Here is a 25,475-nt window from a genome sequence, read left to right as displayed (position 1 = left end):
CTATGCTTGTGTTGCTTGGAACCGGAAGCACCGCAGTGCCGTTTGTAGTGGTAGAATCTCTGTGTCTATCTTTGATTATATGGTCGCCATTAAACGGGGCACACAAAATGGCGTCACCAAACAGGTTCCCCCTGCGTCTCTGTCCCATCAGCAGTCAGCAGCTGGGCGTGCATGCATGTTGGTCTCTGTTCCAGTTCGTCATGTACTACTAGTACTAACTAGAGAAAGGAAAGGACCGTTCCAACTTGACACATTGTCATCATCGGCCCCGCCGGGAGCACCTTTTTACCAACATTATCGGCCCAAGATTTTTCATTTTCGCTTAACAATGACTGTTTTCATTAGATGGATATAATAGACATCTTGAGCGCATGTAAATGTACATGCTACTTACACACACACACACACACACACACACACACACACACAATGTTGTTGTTTGTTCTAGCCGTGATGATGCGTAGAGCATGCTGCGCCCTGCGCATATTGCTGCAGTAGTCATCCATCCATCCATCCATGGTTCAGTGTAACTAGCTGTGCTCAGCCAACTGCATGCCGATTTCCCGGTTCATTGTCAAGTCGCTTGCATGGTGCATGAGCCTGTGGACGTAATGATGCCCCTGGCCTTTTGATTCGAAGTAGTAGGAGTATATATACACTAATCGACAGAAGAAAAAAAATTGACGTGTCGACGTCGATTGGACGCGCTCCTCATGATCTCCCGTACCGTAGGCATGCTAATGTTGTGCCGTGCACCATGCATGCATGCACGCTCTTCCCTCGCATGCATGCGCAAGCCTCTGCACCGCCTTGGTCGCATGCAGCCTTCCATCGGCTGCACTGCAGGGCTTCCCACTAGGGCCGATCTGGATCTCCATTGGTCGCGGCGTACCGTTTGCCCAATCGCTGCAAAGACATGTATACCCTCTGCCAGCCTTCTGCTCTGGTTCTGGCGTTCTGCCACCTGCCGCCCTCGCCGGCCGGTGCACCACTGGCCCAGTGCCTGCCTCCCTGCCTCCTACTGAGCCTAGGGTTTCAGGTAGGTCGATGAGCAGGAGATGGATGGGTTGGTGACCACACTGCAATGCGAAGCACGGCTGGTGTACTGCCGCGGAGCAGCCGTTTCGTCTCACCACGGAGCGAACGGCGATGGCTACGTTTTCCGACGAATTCCCGGCCTCTCTGCCTCGCATGTGTCGCTACGGAAGCGGACCCCTCTCTCTCTCTCTCTCTCTCTCTCTCTCTCTCTCTCTCTCTCTCCAAGAAAAGCTGGACGAGATGGCATGGCTGCCTCGGCCATGAGCGTCACCCCACCGTGTACCGTCACAGCACGTACGTTGGCTACTACAGTAGAAGAGTAGGAGTATATGCAGTGGTAGTCACCGGGACAAGACTGGCACGACGTAGAAAATGCAGTGGTGGGCTAGAAGTGCCACTCGATCGGCTCACTCATTTATTAGGCTAACTCCAACGCACGACCCCAAACGGATGTCCGGTTTGCCCGGATTTTGTTCCTTTGGGGCGGCAATGGTTTGCCTATGTTCGCGTTTGTCCGATGGGTCGTGGATGCGCCCAACGCGCGGCCGCACCCTAAAACCTGTCCGGAGTGGACGTGAATAGAAAAAAATAAAAACTTAAATGAAATGACTAAAAAGTAAATAAACGCAGTGGGCGCGATGGAGAACGCGGGCGGAGCGGGGGCCCGACGTGGTGGCGATGGCGACGCGGGCTCCCCCTTCACCGAGCCGCGGCGACGTCCTGACGACGAGCCAGCCTCGTGGTCGTGCTTGCCTTTGCGGCCGTAGTTCCATAGCCCCATGGCTGCGGGCGGCCGACCGGCGAGTTCTTGGCTAAGGTTAGGGACTGGGGCTGTCTGGTTTCGAGGAGGCCGCGGGGTGGCGTGGGGCAGCGTGGACGACGACTGGTCCACAGTTTCCATTTAAGAAGGACAGCGACCCCTCGCCTGGGCGGATGACAGGCGGGGCCGCCCGCGCGTACGCAGATGTGGGCGGGTGGGAGGTAGGTGGCCGCCTGCCACGCGGCCCCGACGCGGACGAGGCGCGCGTCCGTTTGTTGTCCGTCGCGACCCAAACCCGGCGCAAGTTTGCGTTCGAAATGGGTCGGTCCGGACACAAAACGGACCAGATGGATCGGGGCCGTCGCGCGTTGGGCCACCTCGTTTGTCCGTTTTACTCCAAACAAACGGGGCCGGACAGAATGGGGTCACACGGCGAAGTTGGCCTTAATGCGTTCCTGAGTGGACAGAGGATGTGCCGTTTATTATTTTGAGCGCGGTACAATCGCGGATACTTAAATGGCATTGGAAAATTTGTTGTCAACTCAAGTATAAAATTTTCTTTTGGCTTCTTGTCAATAACTAGAAAAACTTTTTCATACTACATGACTATACTTGTGCCATGTGCCACATGGAGGAGCTAGAAATAAGAGATCGTCTCTTTTTCTACCGCCCTTTTGCTCAATTGTGTTGCCAATACATATGTCCCAATTGGAGCCCAGATCATTTTGGCACACAAGAGGAAATTGTCAATTTAAACAGCCTCTGAATGTGGCTTTTGCTATGGAGATCATCATCTTAGTTTCTTGGGTTATTGGAACTACTAGGAATGACTTCATCTTTAACATATCACCACAAGCCTATATACTTGCAGGAGAAATTGAAAGAGGAACTAGAATGGGTCATTTAGAGAGTTAAGAGGAAGGATACAGTGGCTTTGAAGACTGGATATGGCTTTTAGATGATTCTGCTCCTGATGTTGTATTTTATTGGTTATTTTCTTCTTCTCTTAGGTTTTTTTTTGCTTAATTAGGGCCTGTGTAGTTATTCTTTCATTCTTTTGGACATTACTTCCATATTACTTATTTAAAAGTTCATAAAAATACATAGCAAAGTCCTGCTATTTCCCTCAAAAAGAAAAAATCAAGATAACTTTTTTGCTTCTGTAGAATTTCCAAGAACATCATGGTAAAACGGAGTACTCCTGGTGTGTAACATGATTTTATTTGTAAAACCTACTCTTTTTCGAATCTGGTTTGTAAAATATACTATTTGTTGGATATGGTTTGCAAAACATACTCTACATGCGCCTCCAAGTACTTAACTAACTTTGTTAACTTTGAACGACTGATCAAATTAGCATTAGGCGGGGGCGGGGGGCTATAGTCCCCTACCCACCCTCGCAAATTGTCTTTTTTCAACCAGTTTTGTATATTAGGGCACTTATATCTTATAATCATCATTAATCTATAATCACATATACACTGTCTATTTGTTGATAAAGGAATACATTACCATCAAGTACTTGGAGGTATAGTAAACCAACTTCTAGTACAAGATTTAGTTGTTGAGTTGCCATATTGGATTAGCAAATTCCTCAAATCTATTTTCCTAGCAAAACGTTCTTAGCATGTGTAACGCATGAGTGGGTCTTGTCTTTTCTGCTAACAATTGAAATCATTGGACAAAATGTATTAACGGACAAGCATATTGTCCATGACTTGGAAAACATGCGCCTGGGTTGGATGAATTGTGTGATTGTAAGTTAAAATCTCTTTCTTCTAGTTTGCATCAGTTTAAACACTTGATAATCAACAACATTCAACACTAGGCTAGCCAGTGTCACTACCACACTACGAAGAAATATACCAGCTCTGGGCAAGCATCGCACATTATTGCAACCTATTGAGTTGCTCTCGTACTCATCATATATATCACTTTGCACACCTAGTTAGCATATATGACAGAAATTTGGCATCCTTTCTAGGACTTACCATCTAGATCAACCAAACTGGGTACTACTACCTAGATTTATTTTATTCAATGTCACTACGGTAATTGTTCAGATGTTTGATCCAATAAGTTGCCTTTATGAGGTGCATGAACAACTTTTCGAGCTTCATTTGGGGGTAGGGGGCCAATGCCCTCCCCTCCCACCTCCTCCCCCAAATTGGGCAAAATAAAAAAACTTTTTTACTTATATAGAGTTCCTCAAATGGAGTACAATTGTCCAAAACATTTTGCTAATAAAGACGTGACCATGACCACAGGGAAAAGATTAAGAACATCAACAACCTCTTGTGGTGTTCCTCCTCATCTCACCGCCACCACAAAGATCGATAATGATGACTAACTCACCAGACGACTACTGGAGCCCTAGACCCTTCTTGAGAAGGAGACACACTCGATATCAAGAGGGGCTGAGAGAACATGAGGGGGGAGGGAGAGATATCGAGGGAGGGGAGGGAGGGTGGGAGGAAGGGGGAGAGATCTTGCAGGTACACATTGGTATGACAATCACGTTCGGAGATATAAGGCTAGTCGTAGTGGGAGTATCATATACTAGTATCATGCATATGATAATAGTATATGACACTACAAGTATCATATGTTGGTACTCCCTCCGGTCCTTTTTACTGTGCATATAAAGATTGTCTGAAGTCAACTTCGTAAAGTTTGACCATATTTATATGAAAAAATATTAACATCTATAATGCTAAATTTATACAATATGAAAAGTAAAGTCATGACACATCTAATGTTGTTGATTTCACATTCTAAATGTTTGTATTTTTTTCTATAAACTTGGTCAAAGTTTACGAGGTTTTACTTCAGACACACCTGATATGCGAATTAAAAAGGACCGGAGGGAGTATCATAGATGACCTCATTTATTGTCATGCATGGCACATAGTACCATATAATTTAACATGATATGGTATCATGATATGATACGCAATCATCTTTTTCTTCGTTTAATTCTATGCCACCTCATCAAAATTGCCTAGTTGGCATGCATGATACTACACATGATACCTCCCATTACGGGCAACCTAAATGGGGTTTGGTGGTAAGTCATCATTTTGTTTATTCCCAATCTGTCAGACACCATAAATTTCATGTTGAATGTGTTACAGGAATGTTTTTTGATAAATTTTTAGCTCGCGATATTTTAGTATGGTTGTAAATTTATCCATTCACATATCACTCTGAGAAATATTTCTAGTCGGGAAGGAAGAAAAAAAAGAGTGCTTTGATGGTAAAAAAAATCGCCAATTAAGACTAGTTACCATATTACTCCCAATAGTAACAGGCTTTGCTCGTTGCCGGTGGCGTGGCACGGTCAAATCCGGAGTATAGACATGCTTTGACTCTCTCGTTTGGTGCAAATGCAGGGGCAGTGGACGGAAGGCCGCCGGACTTTGGACATTATCGTAGCACAGCTCTGTCGCTGCATCTTCTCTGTCCTTTTTCGAAATTTTCATGCTTTTTTCTTTTGAGTGGTTGAAATTTTCATGCTGGTCGTCGTATCTCCATATGGTATAATCACTTCCTTATCATGTAGCCCTGTATTTGTCAATGTAATGTGTTGGTAGGTCATGTCGGCTTGTGTTATTTCTATGAAAAGTTTGTCTTACGTGTTGAGCCCTGCCACTGCCAAGTGCTGCGGTATTTTGCATTCCGGAAGCAGCATAGCATAGCATGCATGCAGCTCGAGGGTGGTACCAGTTCGTGTTTGATTTGGTGGCGGTAGTTTTTTGGTTGGCATCTTTGTTTTAAGGCATTTTACATATTTGTTCCGGTTAAGTCTAGTTGGACAAATGCAGACTAAAAACCACATCTGTATGTAGTTTGATTATATGTAGTAGGCTTTATGCATGGAGGGAGCGATTAGTTAGCATGTTGTTTGATTGCCTGCGTCATTGTTGTTAGACAGACAACACGTTGTTTGGTTGCAAACCGCTGAAGATGTGATCACCACTTCTCATTAGCGTGACCTTACCGCATGCACACTAAACATTGTCTTATCCTAACTAGAAAATAAATGGCAGTTTATCCTAACTATTAGCAAATGACACTACAAGTTATTAAGAGCCAATATGGCTGAATAGGGAAAGGTTCAACGATGCTCACTAGATGGAAGTTCATCATCTTCATCTTCCTCCTCTTCTGCTGCTGTTGTGCTTCTTCTTCTTCTTCTTCTTCTTCTTCTTCTTCTTCTTCTTCTTTTGCTGCTGCTGCTGCTGCTTCTTCTTCTTCTTCTTCTTGCTCTTCTGCTTCAGATTCTTGTCTAACCTCTGTTATCCCACATTGTCTGAGCCCAATTCAACCTTTTGTTCTTCCATTCTTCGTTCTCAAAAGCCTCCACGCCATGGCCAGAGCTGATCACCTCATCAGGAGTCACATCTTCCTCCTCCGACAAAAGTTTATCAGTTCCCTATTGCAGGATCCGGTTTGTGAATGATGCAACATGCAAGAACAAGCTTGACCTGAGTAGGGTAAGGGTGGAATGGCTTTTGATCCAGGATCTCAAACATATTCTTCAGAGCTTCAAATGCCCACTCAACCGTTACTCTAAGGATGGAGTGTCTGAGATTGAATAGTTCCCGAGGAGTCCTAAGATAGTTCCTACCAGAGAACTCGTTCAGATGATACCTGGTTTTCCTGAAGGATGGAAGAACACCTGGCCGGCATGCATAGCTAGCATCTCCTAATTAGAACTTGCCATCGGGGATGTTGATGCCATTATGACGACTCATGTTGTCACTGAGAATGTTAGTATCATGTGTTGATCCTTCCTAGCCAGCCAACACATATGTGAACTTTAGATCAAAGTCAACAGCAGCAAGCACATTCAAGTTTGCGTAGTGCTTCCTCGCTCTATATGCTGCAGCTTGTGGCTTCGGCACTTTGCTAGTGACATGAGCACCATCTTTTGCCCCAATGCAATCTTGGAATGTCATTACACGATGCAGTTATGGCTACAGCAGAACAATAACAACATACCAATGCATGAACTACATACTGTCGGTGCTCACTCTGAAGTATGGATACCATCTTGGGCTAGTGCGAATCTTGGTAGGAGTCCGGCCGGTTGGCGACATGATCATCTCTCCTCTGAGCCCCCCAACAGCATAAAGCACTTGCTTGAAGTACCTGGAGATGGTCGCCATTGATCTTCTGAAGGTGTTGTGTACAACCCTGAACCTCTGGTTATGACCAACAACATGTAGGAACATGACTGCATGCTCTTTCACATTTGTGCAGATACTATCTTCTAGCAACCCCCTGCTCCTGAACGTTTGCGCAAGTTTGGTGAAATATGCTCTTTTCATTCGAAGCATCCACAAAGTCTCTGTGTTGTTGCAGTTGTAGATGTACTTCAGATTCGCTATCCTGTCCTGCTCCTGGATTAACATAGGACCATACCCGATGAGAGGTTTGTCATTCCGAAGAACAACTCTCTTATGGACAAACAGAATCCATGCCTGAACCATATGTATCAGCGCCAATTCCTAAACTAGAAGTTTCGTCCGTTCATCCACAACCTAAACGACATCCATGACGCGGTCAACAATGGCACAATCAACCCTAAACACTCCTACCGAATGAGCTAACAGAGAAGGGGGAGAGGGGTAGTTTACCAGCTTTAGGGTCGAGGGAGACATGGCCGGGACGAGGATGGCCGGACAAAGTCAAAGAAGAAGGGGAGAAGCAGTTGCCATTGCTGGAGTGCCGTTGCTGCCACCAACACCACCGCCGCCGTCGATGCCGTAGATCTGAGTCGTCGTTGCTGGCGGTGCCAATAACAGAGGAAGGCTTGTCCTAGAGTCAGGAGGAAGCGAGTAAAAGGGATGGTGAGGGTATATTTCGCACCATCCCGCCTCCGCCGATTTCCCCCTCCGGCCATCTCCGTTCGGATCCACCCTCCACCGCCCTACGCGGCGTCTTCCTTTTGCGTCTGACTCAGCCTGGCTCACAGGAGCGAGCCAGGCTCTCGGGTGCTTTAAGTTCCGTGCCAATGCGAGCGAGGCCTACTTGCACGCAACCAAACGCCCCCTTTTCATCTTGCCCGGACCTGGTTGGACTGTATGCGGCCCACCAAACGCATCCCAAGGTGTGTAGGCAAATGTGTTTCATGTCTCTTTGTTTGCATCGTGCACCTGCGCGTGCCGGCCAGCATGGTCTCCGCTCGCGTCCCTCACCGCTTCCGGTGCACTAGTTCCGCTACTTTGCTAGAGTTTGCTATGGGTTCATGCATGTCTCTCGTATGAATAGCTGAACACCATTCGTACTATGAAATGAAATGGGGTGTTCTCTACTCCTCGTCATAGCTGGTTTATTATCTAATTAAAACCAACCTCCAGTATGCATGCTTAGCCGGTTTCCGGGCATGCTTTGGTACACCTGACTTTCAATTTGCAGGTAGCAACATGAACTCTCCCAGCTCCGGCTAAGATAGATGAGATTGTTTGAAGAAAATCCAACAGGAAAGGACATGCCCCAGTCACAAACTAGCTACTCGATCAGCAGACTACCATATTGCTTAGCTTTAATGGAGCTCGATCAACTGCACCACACCTCACCGCGCGGTAAAAACAGGAAGGCAACTGATTAAGAGGCGGTCCAAGATGGCAAGCTACGCATTGCCCATTGCAGGCTGGTGACGCCGCCGCCGTATGCCGTCGAGGATGAGGGGGTCACCGACGATGGAGAGCACGTGGTTTCAGATCCGCCTTCGCCGCCATCACCGGCCGCAGCTCCTCCTGCTCCTCCCTGGAGGTGGACTGCACGCCTCCACCGGGCTCGACCACGTGGCGCCTGGAATGACGACGGCCTGAACTCCTCTCCCGCACGGTTGTCGCCGCTGCATAGGCCTGTGGAAAGCTGCAGCTGGGTGGCGCCGTCGTCTCCCCGCGAGATGGGCGCGGGCGGTGAGCGCGGCGCTGCGTGGCACGATGGCGGCATGAGCTGCAGCTCGAGGTCGTGCCCGCTGCGGCTGGTGCCTGTCGGCGGCAAGAACCCGTTGAACGTGGCCACGGTCGGGCTCCGCATTGCGGTGGCGCCGGGCCAAATCACCGCGCCGATGAGGACGCTACTGGATGGCATGGCGAAGCCGGACGGGTACGGTGATGTCGCCCGCTGCTGCGGCGCGGACAACGCGCCGCACACCGGCGCCGACGGCACACCCGCCTGTGGGGGAACGCCGCGGCACGTTCGCTGGTGATATGCGAACGTGTCCACCCTGCACCGCATTTAGAGTTTTAGACCCGGCCATCAGTTAGTCGTCGAGGGCCGGCCGGCCGGGCACCAATGATCACAGCGTGAACCACGTACCGGAAGAAGACGCGCCCACAGTGGCAAGGGTAGCGGAGCAAGCGGGCGCGGGTGCCGCTACCGCCGCAGGTCTTGAGGTGGGCCTTGTAGTCGCCGTGGACGGCGAAGGCTCTGGAGCAGCGGGAGCAGGACCACTGGCGGTGGGCGCCGTGCTGGCGGCGGAAGTGGTGCTTGATGGCGCTGGCGCCGCTGAGGGCACGGGAGGGGTGGTGGTGCGGGCAGCTGGGCTCCGGGCACACGAACACCCGCTTCCGGCCCGGCGGCGCCGCCTTGCCGGCGTCCCGCCTCTGCAGCTGCTCCCACGGCACGCCGTGCCGCCGGCGGTGCATCTGCAGGTTCGTCGCCCGCCGGAAGCCCCGGTTGCAGATCTCGCACACGTACGTCTTGGGCTCCAGCAGCGTCCGCGGGGACAGCGACACCACCTCCGCGTCCGGGTCTGCGCGCCGCGAGGTCCATGCATGGATGTGAGGTGGCATTCCACATTTCCACATACACACTGCAGGCTACCAAATCTTGGCACCGATCGACCTACGAATGTAATGTATGCGTCGGTGTCGATTACCTGGTGTGCCGGCTGGCCGGCACTTTCTCCTGGTCGCGGGGGAGGTGGCGGCGATCTGCAGATACCCGGACGGCGGCTCCGCCGTCTCCTCGTTCGTGGCCGGCACGGCCGTCGGCGCGCAAGAGCCCGACATGTGCTCCGTCGCCATGGCGATCGTGCTCTTCTCGACTATTGGCAAGGAGAAAGGCAGCCGGGAGAGAGGGAAAGGCAGAGTCTTGGAGTGAAGACAGACAAAAAAGGAGGCGCTGAGGTTTCCACCGTCTTAAGGTTTTCGCAGCTGCATGTGCGCTGCGCGACGGTACGCTCACGCTCACGATGTAGGCCAGTCCTGCAAATTAAGGACTACGTATTTTTTGTTTCTACATGTATGGATGGGGTAGCTTGGAACTGTTGCACAGATGAACAAGAGTAAGAGTCCCGTTTTAAAGCCAAAAATACTACAGTTCAAAAATTTCGCTAACTCTCAATTGCATGGCCAATTCATATTCCTTGGTTATGCACTGTGACAATACAATGTTTTTGTACTAACTAGACGAACACATTACTACAATATGCCGAATCTTTTTCAATAATTATACCACAAGAGATCTGTATGGGAAATGAAGTTTTCTCAGTCGGGCTGTCCTTGAACGCAATGACCTGCACGAATTACTGTCGCATGCATGCATGCTATCGTGCAGTCCTGGCGGATACTAGGAAGGGAGAGACCTGGCGGTCTTGAGTCGCATTGAATGACACATTCTATGAGCGCTCATCGAGTAAACTTGCAACGGTAGGCAACTCGCCGTTCATTTAATGAGCATTGTTTGGGTTAATCATTTGCCAGGATGAATGTTCAGGTGGTGAGAATCAATGAAGATGGGTAGAGGATGGGGTAGGGGCGTAGGGCACCAAATTGGGCAATATTTAGAAACTTTCATTGCGAGTGTAAACATTCCAACAGCTTTTACTCTTTAAAAAGTATACTAGTAGTACCCATATATAGTAGTGTCACATGGAATAATACGACGGTTTTAGACCCAAGGCAAGTGTACTTTGTTAAATCCGTCTTAACACTAGCACCAGTTCATTTTGTAACCTTGAACGACATCCATACTGGTTAGGAATTGACAGGCTGCTGTGCCCCTTCCATGCTCCACCGCTCGCTGTTGCATGCCAATATAACAACACTTCTCTATTGCATGATCACGTACCCAAATTTGATTTCAGAATGTCTCCGTCGTCGTGACCTGTACTCCCACAAGAACAGCCATCGTGTAAACTGCAAGAGAGAGTAGACCATGCATTTACGCACGCACGCAGATAGTACACTGCAAGTCCGTGCAAGAAGACAAACATGCGGTGCTGGCCGGTGCACAGTAGTAGATGTTGCAAGGCTGCTTTGACAGCTGCTGCATGCTTCTGAAAACCTCTTTGCGACCTCTGAACAGCCTGCATGTCAACTTTTCAGAGGGTTTTTTTTTTATTTTCACATAAGAGGCAACTGGTTGACAAACGCCTTGTCTGCCTCCATTGATGCATGCATGGCTACAGACCATGTCACACAGATTCTACAAGATACTGATCTCGATGACACGAAACACATCAAACGATGGAAACGACGAGAGACGAGACCGCAAACAGCCTCTAGACAAAGCGACGACATGCATGCGGCCGGGCTGCAGCACAGGAGCTGCCGTCTGTTGGTTCAGGCTCTGGCAACCGCATGCCGCAGGGTGCATGGCTGGCCCATCTGATCAGCTAGCATGCCGATGCGCATCAACCTCTCGGGGTTTGTCTTTCACGGAAGAGGCAACTGTTTGACGTGCGTCTTTGTGTTCCCTCCTTTGATGGCTACCACAAAAACGAAGCTGGCAGTGCAAAATGGGGAAGGACCCGAGGCTTTTCTACTTCCAATCCACGGACCTGGCCTGGGCTAAACAGCTCGGCAAGACGACACCATTTTCTGTCACGAAAAACACAAACACAAGAAGACACACCATATTGCACGAGGAACAGGTCACATATATATTTACGCAAAGCTAGAGACCTAGACTAGATTAGCATGCAGTTGCGGGAGAGAGAGAGAGAGAGAGAGAGAGAGAGAGAGAGAGAGATGCAAAGTTTAGTTATTTAGTGCTTACGTTCCGTTTGACTACGGCTACTTCAACAAGAGGGGAACCGACTACGCATCAAGAAACACGGCAACATTACCCCTCAAAAAAAAACACACGGCAAAATTGCAAAACTACATAACTAGTGGTTAAAGCCTTGTTTCGATCATCGTTTTTTAATCCCCCTAAAAAAATACATGCCTTTGTTGGTCGTTTTCTTTTCGGTGTAAACAAAAACACCTCTATATTAAATAATTTGATTTATATAATGGGTCTGGCTAGATCTCAGTCGACTGAGACCTAAAAAAGTCTCAGCAAGTGATAGTATAATATAAGAAGAGAAAAGAAAAAACTAACAAGAACTTTTTTATACGAATCTCCGTGCAAGATCAAAAAAATATAGCATTGACTTAGACATAACGAAGTCTCAGTCGACTGAGACTTAGTAAAAATGTTATATAATACTCCCTCTGTAAAGTAATATAAGAGCGTTTATATCACTAAGTTAGGAACCCTGATATTCTGGAGATCAATCTTACAGAAAAAGTTAGAATAAAATCGAAACAAGATCCGGAGAGAATAGCGCAACAGACCGATCATCGGCCTTGTATGAGCTTGTACAGCCGTCGGCCGTCGCCGGGATATAGCTAGTGGTGGCCGAGGGCGCGGAGGGTGCGAGGCGAGTCGGGGAAAGAAAACCTTGACTTTTCCCCTGTCGGTATGGGCCAGGCGTGCTTTTCCCTAGCGCCGGAGCCCCCAACTGCTCCCCAGCGCGCCGTGTTCGGCCTGTGACCGCCGGGTGGAAAAAAGGTCCGAACCGACGATTTTCGACGTCCTGGGACGCGACTAGGCCGTTTTTTCGACACCGGCACCGAAAAAATGACCTGAGAGAGTCTGTTGGGAGCACGGCTGGAGATGCCCTGAGTGACCGTTCAGCATTTTTCATGCATCCTGCTCGCCATCCCTCTGCCTGCTGCTGCTGGTCTCGTAGTCGTAGGTGTTGCCTTCCCTTCCCTTGCCTCCGTACCGCTCCGATCGTCGACGTGTCACCTCGTACGCGTCACCTCGTCGTGCTGCAAGGGTGAACTTGCAACGGTAGGCAACTCGATCGCCGTTCATTTAATGTGCATTTGCTTGGACCCATGCTTCGCATGCAGCTTTTACTTCATTTAAGGTTAATCATTTGCTCTAGGAGTACACTCACTCTACTTCATTTATTTTATACCACGCCTACAGGATGAATGTTCTTTGTTCAGGTGGTGGTGAGAGTTAATGAAGATGGAGCGCACAGGATGGGCTAGCTAGGGCACCAAATTGGGCAAAATTAAGAAAGCTTTATTGCTTGTGTAGACTTTCCAGCACCTTTTACTTTCTAGATGGAACAATAGGATGGTTTTAGACATACTAAGATAAGCATACATTTGCACACCCGTCTTAGGCTGGTCGTAGTGGAAGTAACATAGCTACTAACATAACACATCTCAAGGCAAATTTACTTATTGTATGTCGCAAGTAGTTAATGAGGAAGATGTGCTTAGAGTAGTTAATGCAGTAGTATGCTACTGTAACATACTCCCTCCGTCTAGGTGAATAAGTCATTTTAGGTTGTGCACTGCAACCAAGATGGAGAGGAAAACAAGAGAACTTAATGTTTATTTGCTAATTAATACCATTGCATGCAACAAACTGACCACTGCATGTCATGTTTGGTAGTCTCAAGTCACTAAAAGCATACACACCCCACATCTCTTATTGGTTGATTCCTTTATTTATGTCAAAAAATAAGAAACAACATAAGAGTTAATGCACCACGCCTATGTGTTTTGGGACTATTTGATTTTCGTAAGGTGACTTACACACCTAGACGAAAGGAGTAGTGCTTTTTAAGGATAATGAGTCTACGAGTTAATAAATGCAATCATCTACTTACCTCCGTCCCGGTTTATTGGTCCACTATGTAATTTGTGTCAAATTTTGATCAAATATTTAACTAACAAAATGTTAATGCACGCCAACAAAAAATATATCGTTAAATTCGTATTTAAACATAATTCCCCTAAGGTTGCACTAGTTTATTCGTGTAACCTTGAACGGCATCATTATTGGTTACAAATTGGTAGGCCGCGGATGCGCCTTGCATGCTCAGAGCGGCCATCGTGAAAATTGCAAGAGAAAGTAGAACATGCATGTACGCAGATGCACTGCAAGTCCGTGCAGAAAGACAAGATTGCGACGCTGGCCGCGGCACGGGGAGATGTTTCAAGGCTGCTTCAACAGCTGCCGCAGACTATGGACCAGACCAGCAGCTACATGACAACTTTTCAGAGGTTTTTCAATTTTCACACAAGAGGCAACTGTTTGACCAACGCTCTTGCTTGCCTCCCTTGATGCCTACTACTGGCTGGCCCATCTGCTAGCATAGCATGGTATACGTGCCAACTTGTGGGGGTTCGTGGTCTTTCACGGAAGAGGCAACTGTTTGACTATGCCTCCTTGGTTGCCTCCTTTGATGGCTACTAGTACTATCTTATGGTAGTGCCGGCAATGCAAGAAAGTGAAGCAAGCACCGGGATCTTTTCTACTTCCGATCCACGGACCTGCCTAGGGCTAAAGCTCAACAAGACGACACCGTCCTCTCTCACGAAAAACACAAACACAACAAGACACATTATATTTGTATACGAACACATCACATATTGTGCAAGCTAGAGACCTAGAGAGAGAGAGAGAGAGAGAGAGAGAGAGATGGAATGGTTGAGGAGGACTAGAGAACGAGTTGTACTGTGTCAACCATGGACTTGCATTGCTGCCTTGGCCTCCGTGTTGATGTTGTCGCACCAACCAAACGAAGAAGAGGGAAGAGAAGGCATGGCAAGAGCAAGTTTCGATTTGACCGTGCGATGCTACCACGATCAAGAGCATGCACGTCTGACTGACCACTCCATAAAATTGCTAATCCGTGCCTGTCTTACATATTCCCACACCCTACCATAAATGCTCACATGCTCCCAACATTCAAAAGAAAAACAAATTTCTCAAAAACCTCAGAAAAATCTGGATTTTTCAATCTTCAAACAACATGTTTCTACAATCTCCAAAATTTTCAAACCAAGAAACTCTAAACACACATGCAACTCGCACACAGATTTTCTTTTGTTGTACTAGTTATCACACGATCGGTCACTCGATATATAAGCCAGGAGCGGCTGACATGACTGATTAACCAAAGAGCGGGCAGTCGGAGCGGCGGTAGGCCATGCCGTGCAGATCGAGCTGGCTGGACACCGCGTGGAAGGCGTACATGTCCGCCTCCGAGCCGCCGCCGCCCATCTCCACCGCCGCCACGCCGTCCCACCCGCCCATCATCGGGTTGTCCATGAACCCGAACGCCGGGTTGTCCATGAACCCGAACACGGGGTCCTCGCGCATGCTCTGCGTACATGGTACACATGCATCATCGTCAGCTCGGATTCATGCATGATCGTTTGCTATAGAGATGGCTAGGGAGCGAGAGAGCTCACCAGCTCCTGCCGCAGACTCTTGTATACCTTCTGGGAGTGCTTCACCTGCACATGTGGATTTCAAGAGCAAGCATGTATTATTAGTACACGAATGCAACAAGATTGTACGCCAGGAGGGACCGAATGACAAGAGCTAGACTCTACATATAAAAGACATGTTACAGTCTCCAGATGGGGCACATACACACATGTTGCCATGCTCTTTGTCGCCTGTCTAAGGGCATTGTCACTGAGAAACCTCTCAAGTAAAATTATGCATTCAGAGTGAAATTTTCGGGAAAAACTCATGCATGCTGTTCTCCATGCATGATGCAGGTCATGAAGTCCAATTCATAGAGAAGAACTGTCTGGAAAAGTTCTCACCTTCCTCTTGTAGGTTTCAGTCTGCCTGGTGATCACCTGATACTGCAAAATCAAAACGAAAAAAAAAGCAAGATTAATCAAGCTGTCATGTTGTTAAATGAAGCAATACATGCATGTACATGAGACGAAATTAAACAAGAAATCCCAAACTAATTCTTCAGAACTAAATAAATCAACCACTTCTTAAGCCTCTGCTGCCAGAGATGGATAACTCGTATAGATCCACCAAAGAGCTACGTACATAGGAATTTATCGAATCCTGAATCAGTTAATGAGCTCGGGTTTGTACCTTCCTCTGGCGAACCACCTCGAGAGCGGCGTCGACACTTTGCTCAAGCCCGCGCAGCTCCCCGAACTCCAGCGCGTCCAGATCTTCACCCATCCTTTGCCTGCGCTCCACATACGAACAAACAGCATATATATTCAGGTCGATCTCCACATCAATTCAATCTAGCTAGCTTGCTGGGAAATCCTCTTCCCCATCAAAGAATCAAGAATGCTTCGGAAACGAAAGAAGGAAAGTGGTTGACCTGATCTCGGTGCGCAGGTTCCGGTTGATGTCCTTGAGCCGGCTCAGGGTGCGCTGCATTTCCTGCGATGAAATCAAACCGAAGCAAATCAGCCAAATCGAAGAAAGGAGAGAGTGTTACGGCTATAGAAGAAGATTGATGGAGGCAAGATAGAGAAGCAGCGAGCAACCTCATACTGCTCGGTCCACAGGCTGGTCCCGGTGGCCTGCTGGTAGCAGTCGAAGATCCCCTTGATGCTGCACGTAGCACATGAAGAAGAAGAACAAGACGAAGCTGCCTTAGAGAGGTAATCAAGCAAGCAGCTAGCTAGCTAGTGATTTTAACCAAGCAACATGGATCGGATGCATGGAGTGAGTTGGCTGCGTGCGTACTCGGCGCCGTCGCTGCAGAAGTGGTGGTGCTTGCCGGTGGAGGAGAGCACGACGACGGCGACCTGGGCGTCGCAGAGCACGGCGAGCTCCCGGGCCTTCTTCATGATCCCCGACCGCCGCTTGGAGTAGCACACCTGCCTGCCGGTCGCGTCCTGGATCCGCTTTATCTCGAACTTGCCCAGCCGCCCCATCTCGACCGAGCGATCCAGCAACCGCGCAGGCGTCGTCGAGACCGACGGGACGCAACGAGGGGGGAAGAAATGGGGAGGCGCGCGGTGATCGGCCGGCTAGCCTCCTGTTCTTCAGCCGCCTGGGTTTAGTAGAGTGTAGAGGTGGGGAATGGAGCACCACCGGCGGTGGTGGTGGACTGGTCTGGTCTGGTGCCGAGCGAGTGCGCTCCGTTTCTGTGTGCGCGTTTCGGGGAGGTGCACGAGCACGGGCACTGCTAGTGGTGCAAGTCCACACGCACGGAAGACAAACATGCGATGCTGGCTGCTGTACAGCACGGGATGCGTCGATCGCAGGCTGGTTTGCTTGCTGGGCAGCTCGCGGTACGCGCCGGTCTACGTGTAAGACTCCTCCGATCAAGTGAGTGGAGGTGGCGAGCGCTTCCGCTCCGGCTCCGGCTTGGACTCGACGATGATCGGCGGCCGAGGCGAGTCGAAGAGCGGGACATGGACGGAGTCCCCTGCCGCCGACAAGGCGAGGGTGCGGTCCATCCCATCCCATTGGGCCCCCTCCTCGATCCTGCTCGCCACCCGCGTTTGTTGTGGGGCTAGCTCGAGGGCGGCTTGGTACGCCGCCTCTTCGTCTTGCTCGCGCGACGGAACCTCAGGCAGCGGGGGAGGAACGTCGTGGTCGACGTGGACGCCCTGGCGGCGCTCCTCCTCGTGCTCTAGAGCGAACCAGCGCTCCTAGTTGGGGGAGTCTGGCACGTAGGCACGCATCCGCCGCTGCTCCGGAGTGAGAGCCTCGCGACGCCGGCGAACCTCCTTGACGTGCGCCCGTGGCGTGCGTGGCACTGCCAAATCGGGATCCGCTGCGGATCCAGATGCCAGCCGTGAGACAGGTTGACATCCGGATACTGTAGTGGCCGGCGGTACTGCCAGTGCCACCGCTCGGGGTGGACTGGTATGTACAGACGTTGCCGCTCCGGGGACGAGCCGCGTCTAGGAGGCGGCGGCTGAAAAGCCGGCGAGCCGCGGGAAGAGCTCGCACCGTGGGTCAGCTTTCCCCTCTCCTTGCCAACGAAAAACCCCATGATGGTTTGGGCTTGCTAGGGTTCCTGGTCGCCGGCGAGGGAGCACGGTGTGGCCAGATGTGGACTGGCGTTGGAAGTGGATGAGGCCGGCCCCACCACACGCTTCCATTAAAAATAACGGGTTCGCAAACATTCCACAGTGGTGGTTGGCCGGACGACAAGTGGGACTGCGGCGGACATCAAGGGGGCGCACGGCGTGTCCGCACCGACGCATTTCAGGCGCAATTTTGGGCTTGAAATGGGTCCGCGTGGACGCGTGCCGGACGGATATTAGAAATGGGTCGGCGCATTGGGCCGGCGTTTTTGTCGACGCTGACCCAAACGAACATAGGCGGATGAAATGGGTATTCCCGTTGGAGTTGCTCTCACATGAACGTTTGATTGCAGCTGCACCAAGAGACGTTTCAAGGTTCAAGTATGCATGTGCCCAGGGCCTTGGACAGGATTGCCAGTACGACAGGAATTCAACGGATGAGGGGCAGATCTTTTTTTTTCCTTCGTCCAAACGAGATGATGCACCATGAGTCCATGACACGCTGCACGTACGGCGTTGTGAGCGGAACTGGAACGATGGTTGCATTTGTTGAGCTGTAGCTAAATCGATTATTATTACTCCTAGCCAAGTAGTGCATACTACAAGTTTGGGGCCATTAAACTGCTAAATCACACACACCATGTCGAGGGCTCCTTCCATGGATGACCTCAGGTGAGCAGAGCTGCAGAGGCTAGCAGGCTGCGGTGCAGGGGCAGCGAGCAGACAGGCCGGGGCAGGTGAGCGCGCGAGCGCCCCATGTCATCTCTCCTGTCACCGGCCGGCTCGTCCAAAGCACACACAAGAACCAATCCGTGTAGCCCTCCCTGATCCACCGTATCACCAAAGTCTGAAAGACTGTAGCAGGGCGAGAGCTCGCCAACCTGCTTTCCTCTCTCCAAGGCTCGTCTCATGTGCTTGGGTTGCAAACAAGCGTGCTGCAGTTTTTACTGCTTCTCCGAATACCATTGCATGAATAACACTAGCTAGTGGCAGTGATGTAGTACTAGCAGTAGCATCATGCACCAGGGCACTCCATCAAATTGCTACGTGCTCCCTCTGTTCGGAATTACTTGTCTCGGAAATGAATGTACAAGAACTAAAATATATCTAGATACACCCATATCTGCGACAAGTAATTCAGAACGGAGGGAGTAGTACATTCGTAACATGCAGGAAACAATTTCCGTCAGGAAAATAGGCATGCAAAATAAACGTGCAACGGGCAGGAAGGAGCTAGACGTTGGCACGTACGAAATCGCTGCAAGGCCGTGACAGACATGCGGTGCCATGCATGCATGCGAGCTCCTCCTGCACCGGAGATGGAGATGTCGCCGCGGCAGCTGCATATTTGCCGACCATCTGGATCTGGTGCAACCACGGGCAGAGAGGGCCCGGTCTTTGTCTTACACACAAAGAGGCAACTGCTCCACATACGCTTTTGGTTGCCACCTTGGATTTCGTTCTATGGCTACCAGCCTACCACAAACAAAAAACAGACGGCTGCATGCACGGAGGTTCCTTTTTTTTGTTTTTTGAGGGAACATGCACGGAGGTTCCGGAGTTATCATCTGTGTACTATTCGTAGCGACAACGCAAATTGCAGAAGCACCCGAGAGGCGCTTCCTCCCTTCCCCCACGCAGCAGTTTCGAGCATGTAAAGCAGGTACTACTTACATCGGTCCTGCACTGCCACAACACCTCAACAGAACAACAGAACAAGACGGCAATGCTTCTTTCTCCGGCACCGGACGAGTCCAGTTCCGTTCAACTGTGCAGAAAGAAACACTTTTGCCTGCGCCCTTTAATAAAGAGAGTACTGCAAAAGGACTAAAACCAAATCAAACACATGCACGGCAGGGTTCTAGCTACAGGCCGGTGCACGCTAGCTGCATGCATATGCTACGCCATGCTAGCTGGTACTGCCGGTGCAGAGTGTCTTGATGCATGGGGAGGAAGAACACAAGACGAGACGTCACCTCCGTGGAGTAGAGCTGGCAGTGCTACCATGGACATAAGTTTGTTTGTGGTACTCCCGTTGCCATTAACCGCGCTTGTTTGTTTGTGCAACCGTCTTAAAAATGACATAAGTTTTTTTTTTCGTTTTAACCCTTGGACATAAAACATCGTCTTCTCGCGCTCATAACAAAAACATAAGTTTGTTTTGATTTTAATCCTGGACATGAAAATTGGTGGTAGCAGAAATTTGACCGGTTGCAGCGCGCCTTCCGTGCTTCACCGCTCGCTCGCTCGCTCGCTGTTGCATGCTCTCAAAAAGAACCACTGTTTTCTACGACTGCTGCAAGCTGTGATCTGCAAACTTGGGAGAAGCACTGCTCCATGGCGGCGGGAACCAGGGCGAGTGATGATGAGCCGGCTGAAGTCGGGGGCAGTGCGCCTCTTCCCGCGTCATTTCCTTGTGCTGTGCCTGTGGTGGTTGCGGCGGCGGCTGCCATTGGAGCGGCGCGGCTGGGATGGGCTGCGGCGGCGTGGCTCGCTGTGGCGGTGGCTGCCATTGGAGCGGCGCAGCTGGGATGGCCTGCTGCTGCTGCGGCGGCGGTGGTGTGGCTCGTCGCGGCGGCAGCTTCTGTCGAGGTTGCGGCGGTGGCTGGCGTTGGAGCGGCGCGGCTGCGATGGGCTCCGGTGTGGCCTGAGACGGCAGCGACGTCTGGAACTGCATCGGCGTCGGCGTCGGCGTCGGCGTGGGCGTAGGGAAGACGACGGGCGGGACCTGCGCGGCCTGCCCGCCGACGCGCTGGATGAAGGCGATGACGGAGGCGTGACGCGCGGCCGCCGCGGCGCGCTCGTGCGCGCGCTGCTCCTGCTCGCGCTTGAGCCGGGCCACCTCCTGCCGGCGCCAGGCCTCCTCCCGCGCCGCGCGCTCCGCCTCCCTCTTCTCCATGGCCGCCAGGAACCGCTGCTGCATCTCCTCTTGCCTCTCGACGACCTGCTTCATCAGCCCCTCCACGAAAGCCATCATCTTCTTCCTGACGCCGCCGCGCTTGCGCTTGCCGAGGCCGCCCGGGCCGTCGCCGGTCGCCGCCGCCATCTCGCCGTCCTCGGGCCCGTCGTCGTCGTCGGACCCAGACTCGGACATGGACGGGACGCTCAGGCCTTGCAGACAGACGGGAGGTGGCTGGGGGAGCTCCACCGCCGCCGCAGGCGCCGCCCAGGAAACAGGAGCCGGCATGATCGGGAACCTCGGTGGCGGCGGCGGCGGCGGCGGCATTGCGCTCATCGGCCGCGGCGCCGAGAAGGCGGCGTGCGGCTGCGGGGGGCCGCGGCCGCCGAGGACCATCAGCAGCTGCTCCTGGTGCTTCTGCAGCCACGCGCGGGCGGTGGCGGCGTGCAGCGCGTCGAGCGCCTCGGAGAAGCGGTAGGTCCTGCCGTCCTGCCTGCCGGCCCGGCTCTGCTCGGCGCGCTTGTAGGACCTGTGCATGCCCCCGAGCTTCTCCCTGCACTTCTTGGCGCTCCTCCTCTCGTAGCCGAGCTCCGCGAGCTTGCCGGAGACCTCTTCCCAGATCCAGAGGGGAACCTTGCCCCTGACGGCGGCGTCGCGGAAGGCGGCGGCCATCTCCGACCGGATCCTGATGAGCGCCAGCGTCTCCTCCCGCGGCCACTGGTTGCGCACAGGCCACGGCCCGGCGCCGCCGTTGCCGCCGGAGTCGCCGAGCATGTCGTCGGCGGGGAAGCTGCTGGCCTCGGTGGTGGGCGGCTTCTCGGCGGCACCAGGTCCGGAGAGGAGGCGACGGCGCTGGCTGGGGACGGGAGGGAGGTGAATAGGGGACGGATGCACGGGAGGGGGTGGTGAAAAAAGATGCGTGCGTGGGGAGGAAGGCAGAGGTAGAGAGAGAGAGAGAGAGAGAGAGAGTAGCAGGATGCCCCTGCAAAAGTATCAACCCTACGAGTCTTCCATTTTTGAATTTGAATTTGATCCTGATCTCTCAACGAGCAACGAAAAGTACTGCTCCCTCCGTTGTTCACAGATAATACCTTTGGCGCTAAAACGTCTTACATTTAAATAAAATGTTTTGGATATTTTAATATGGACTACATGCGAGTGGACCTTTTGCCCACAAAAGTGTCGCCTAAGATATACCGTCGGCACTGGCGGAGGACCTCAATGGGCAAGGCATGGCAGCCGCCATACCTTGATTAGATGGAATGAAATTTTTATACCTATGCATCTACTGCTATCGCTCGATATCCTGGCTGCCATGCAACGCTGCGAAAGGACGCTACGAGAGCGAGAAGCCGTTCGCTGATAACTGGGCCACGCAGACGTAGCCCACAAACAAACCGATCACAGACCCCCACGAAGCCACGATGCACGGACCAGCCATAGCGTTGATCCATTGATGCACCAAGCCACCAACCAACTACGCACGCATGGAGCAAGGCTTGTAGGGAGATGAAAATATATCTCCAAGAATTTCAAGGATTCAAGCTTCAATGGGTCAAGAGAGGATCGAATAGAGCTATTCATGCGTGCACTTAGGACAAGCTTAATATTGGTGTTAGCTCTTTGTCTCTTGATGTAATCCCTGCTTATCTGATTGATCTTGTACAATCGGATACAAATCCGCCTAACACTTAAATAAATTGCCGAGAGGGCGATTCTCAAAACGAAAACTACACTCGCACACAGCAGCAATCCTAGAAAGTACGTGGCGGCTGGCCAGGATGAGGCGGATGACGGGACATGCGGATGGTTGCCACACCTTAATTTTTTTTTTGTCCTCCGCTTCTGCCGTCGTGTAGTGTACACCAACAAACCCGACGCGGCCGACCATAGCATCGCCAATTTTGAGAGGTGGTTGCAGGAGGAGTGGCGCAAGGTCATGCGGCTCGACCTTGCTAGAGTAACCCCAGCCCAAATCCCCTCAAATCATCTCCAAATCTACCCTCAATCCCCAAAAACTAAGGTCTACTATCAGTTTCTCATAACAACTCACACCAATCCGCACAAAAAAAACTTACTTTCCGGTCCAAGATATGAAGAACAAGAACTGGTCATCGATGCCTCGTAAGCCTAACCCAAATCCATCGTAAACGGGTTCCCAATTGCGATAGAACGCCATGGATACGGTACATAGCATAGTCACGAGGGAACTCCACTGGATCCCGAAGTCACGGCTCCATGGAAGCGTCGACCTCCAAGACGGTGTCGCCTTGGATTCGTTGAAGAGGAGATGAAGAGATAGGGTTTATTTCGGAGGAAGGGGGCTGGAGGGTTGCATGGCCTTGACACGTATATGTGAAATTTCATGGTTCTTTTTTTGTAAATTGCTATTCGGCCCGCGCGAGTGAGGACCAATAGTTGATTATTTTTTCTGTAACTCGGGGAGTTCTCTGGATAGATATAGATGTGGTTAGCCTGCACGTGTTGGCGTGGCACTCCACGCGTACGTGTTCGAGCAGATTTGTATAAAATTGTTACCCCCTCCGATTCTAAATATAAGTCTTTTTAGAGATTCCAATACGAATTGCATACGAAGTAAAATGAGTGAATGCACACTTTAATATATTTATATACATTCATATATAGTTCGTATTGAAATCCCTAGAAATGCTTGTATTTAGAAATGGAGGAGGGCTCAAAAATGCTAGACTTACGGGTAGCATTGCACGGTTTCCTACTACGGATTCTCTCCCCACCAATCTTTGTGCCCTCTGATTTTTACTGTGGGGCCCTCCTCATTTCAACTTCCAACCAAATATTGACACATGTTCCCTTAACAACAATCCCGTACGAGTTGAGCGTAAGTGTAGCATCGCTGGCGAGGGCTCCATGCCGTTTCGTCACCGGCTCGTCCAAAGCGGGAGTACACATAACAGAAGAGAAGCACCAACCCCGTCGTCTCCCCTTCTCATCCACCGTACGGAGGAGTATCCCGTGACCACGCAAGACATGCGGTGTGGAGGGTGCGGTGCGAGCTCCTGTCCTGCAGACTGTACAGGAGATGGAGATGTCGATCGTTGGCAGCCTTGCACCAGGATCGGCCGCCCTCTGCCGCACACCCCACGCTTTGGACAGGCTTTGTTTTGCACAAAAGCGGCAACTGCCCCACGTACGCACGCTCTTGCTTGCCCCCTTCCTCCAAAACCTGCCACAAGATCACGCAGGTGCATGACACACATGCATGCATGCATGCCATGGCGTCGTCCTCCATGGAGCATACCAGCATATGTGCACAGTACTCCAACCGACAATGCAAATCGCAGAAGCACCCGAGGCTCGTCTGCCCTTCTCCACGCAGCACCTGCAGCACGAAAAAGCAGTGGTACACCGGTCCTGCGAAGCCAGAACGCCGCCTGGTACGCCCACCTCAGCAAGACAAGACGACAACACTTGTTTCTTTCTCCGGCAACGGACGAGACCACCTACACGGAGCAAATTTGACAATTTTAACCTTGGGACGGAATCAATTCACGGAATAAACTGCCCGTGAAACTATTTTACAGCGTTGACCCTTTTGTGTAGCGCCCGCCACGCAGGCGCCACACCCTACGGTGCAACGCCCAGCTCTGAGGCGTTGCACGCCTGTCCACCGTGGCAGCCCTTGGGCCCGCACCCAGTAGTGCAGCGCCTCCGAGCTAGGTGCCACACATGTAATGTGCAGCGCCTAGCTCGGAGGCGCTGCACTGGACTTATCCAGCGGCTTGGCCCCCCTCCCCCACTCCCCCCACCCCACACACCCCAACCCGAGCTTTGCCCCCTCTCCCACTCTCTCCCCCTCTCAAATCCTTCCTCAAATCTTGCAAATTTGTCCATGGATTTCGAAGTCATACCCTCCCTCAAGGTAATCTTCTCCGATCCCCTTGTTTTGATCCAAGTAATGCTAGTTTGGGGAAACCCTAGTTTTGTTTGGATCTAGAGATTTGCATGGAGATGTGAGATCTTTATTTGCCAATTTCCTATGATTAGGCTTTGTTAGTATGTTAGGGTTATTCTTATGGGTGTTCTTATGTTGGTGCTAGGGTTATGGTTAGGGTTATTGTTAGGGTTATGGTTATGGTTAGGGTTAGGGTTATGGTTAGGGTTAGGGTTGTTGTTTGATATATATATTAGGGTTTGTATTCCGTGTTAATCCTTAAATTAGTACTCATGGAAGCAATGTTACGTTGTGTTGTTTGAATGCTTATAGGGATGGGAAGAACATGTGTGTTTGTTCATCATGGGGACAAAGACGCCTTCTTGAAAGGCAATATTGAACCGGATCCGGATGAGCTTGATATGGTGTTTGATAGTAGTCCTAGCTATGCGGAGCTCTTGCAACAAGTGAGGAAAGATTTGAATTGGATGGACCCTAGTGATATCATTGAGTTGGAGGGAAGGCATAATGTAGGTTTTGGAATGCACATCCGTTGGAAGACAATGCGTATCAACTCGGAGCAACGTTGGGTTGCATACAAGGAAACGGTGGCCGATTCACTTGGCAAGGCTCTTGAGTTATTTGCAACGAAGAAGGTTGATTCAAATTTGCATTTGGACTTGAACCGAAAACCCTCCCCTTTGGTTGCTAGTAGCCCCCCACCCTTGAAGCGAGATGAAATTGTTGAACCTCTTTTGACCCAAGAAGTGAGGCCAACATTGAGCCCGTTTACAA

At 50.8% G+C, this 25,475-nt stretch overlaps 3 protein-coding genes across 3 annotated transcripts; all 3 read right to left on the bottom strand.

The window, feature by feature from the left end:
• Positions 1 to 8,410: 8,410 nt before the first annotated feature.
• On the bottom strand, positions 8,411 to 9,847 carry LOC125512212 (zinc finger protein SHOOT GRAVITROPISM 5-like). Its single transcript, XM_048677300.1, has 3 exons — positions 9,696 to 9,847; positions 9,134 to 9,569; positions 8,411 to 9,041 (listed from the first exon to the last, which is right to left on the bottom strand). Exons 1-3 carry the CDS (start codon positions 9,841 to 9,843, stop codon positions 8,411 to 8,413), a joined length of 1,215 nt encoding a protein of 404 aa, XP_048533257.1. The 5' UTR covers positions 9,844 to 9,847.
• Positions 9,848 to 15,007: 5,160 nt separating this feature from the next.
• LOC125516623 (MADS-box transcription factor 16-like) lies at positions 15,008 to 16,958 on the bottom strand. Its single transcript, XM_048681994.1, has 7 exons — positions 16,574 to 16,958; positions 16,372 to 16,438; positions 16,203 to 16,264; positions 15,962 to 16,061; positions 15,673 to 15,714; positions 15,310 to 15,354; positions 15,008 to 15,220 (listed from the first exon to the last, which is right to left on the bottom strand). The coding sequence occupies exons 1-7, from the start codon at positions 16,762 to 16,764 to the stop codon at positions 15,008 to 15,010; spliced, it is 720 nt and encodes a 239-aa protein (XP_048537951.1). The 5' UTR covers positions 16,765 to 16,958.
• Positions 16,959 to 19,888: 2,930 nt separating this feature from the next.
• On the bottom strand, positions 19,889 to 22,208 carry LOC125516622 (trihelix transcription factor GTL1-like). Its single transcript, XM_048681993.1, has 2 exons — positions 22,108 to 22,208; positions 19,889 to 21,749 (listed from the first exon to the last, which is right to left on the bottom strand). Exons 1-2 carry the CDS (start codon positions 22,206 to 22,208, stop codon positions 20,156 to 20,158), a joined length of 1,695 nt encoding a protein of 564 aa, XP_048537950.1. The 3' UTR covers positions 19,889 to 20,155.
• Positions 22,209 to 25,475: the final 3,267 nt, after the last annotated feature.

The sequence above is a fragment of the Triticum urartu genome, chromosome 6, assembly GCF_003073215.2.
Source record: "Triticum urartu cultivar G1812 chromosome 6, Tu2.1, whole genome shotgun sequence".
In the NCBI taxonomy this organism is placed as follows: domain Eukaryota; kingdom Viridiplantae; phylum Streptophyta; class Magnoliopsida; order Poales; family Poaceae; genus Triticum; species Triticum urartu.
Note: the sequence above shows the minus strand (reverse complement) of the source record. Positions and strands in the feature narration are given on the sequence as shown.

Coding starts and splice junctions, on each gene's coding strand:
- LOC125512212 (XM_048677300.1), bottom strand. CDS start 9,843: ATGGCGACGGAGCACATGTCGGGCTCTTGCGCGCCGACGGCCGTGCCG. Junction 9,570..9,695: donor CCGGCCAGCCGGCACACCAG/GTAATCGACACC, acceptor CGCGGCGCGCAG/ACCCGGACGCGGAGGTGGTG. Junction 9,042..9,133: donor TGTGGGCGCGTCTTCTTCCG/GTACGTGGTTCA, acceptor AATGCGGTGCAG/GGTGGACACGTTCGCATATC.
- LOC125516623 (XM_048681994.1), bottom strand. CDS start 16,764: ATGGGGCGGCTGGGCAAGTTCGAGATAAAGCGGATCCAGGACGCGACC. Junction 16,265..16,371: donor TGTGGACCGAGCAGTATGAG/GTTGCTCGCTGC, acceptor ATTTCATCGCAG/GAAATGCAGCGCACCCTGAG. Junction 16,062..16,202: donor AACCTGCGCACCGAGATCAG/GTCAACCACTTT, acceptor TGTGGAGCGCAG/GCAAAGGATGGGTGAAGATC.
- LOC125516622 (XM_048681993.1), bottom strand. CDS start 22,208: ATGGCTGGTCCGTGCATCGTGGCTTCGTGGGGGTCTGTGATCGGTTTG. Junction 21,750..22,107: donor GCGAACGGCTTCTCGCTCTC/GTAGCGTCCTTT, acceptor ATACTTTTGCAG/GGGCATCCTGCTACTCTCTC.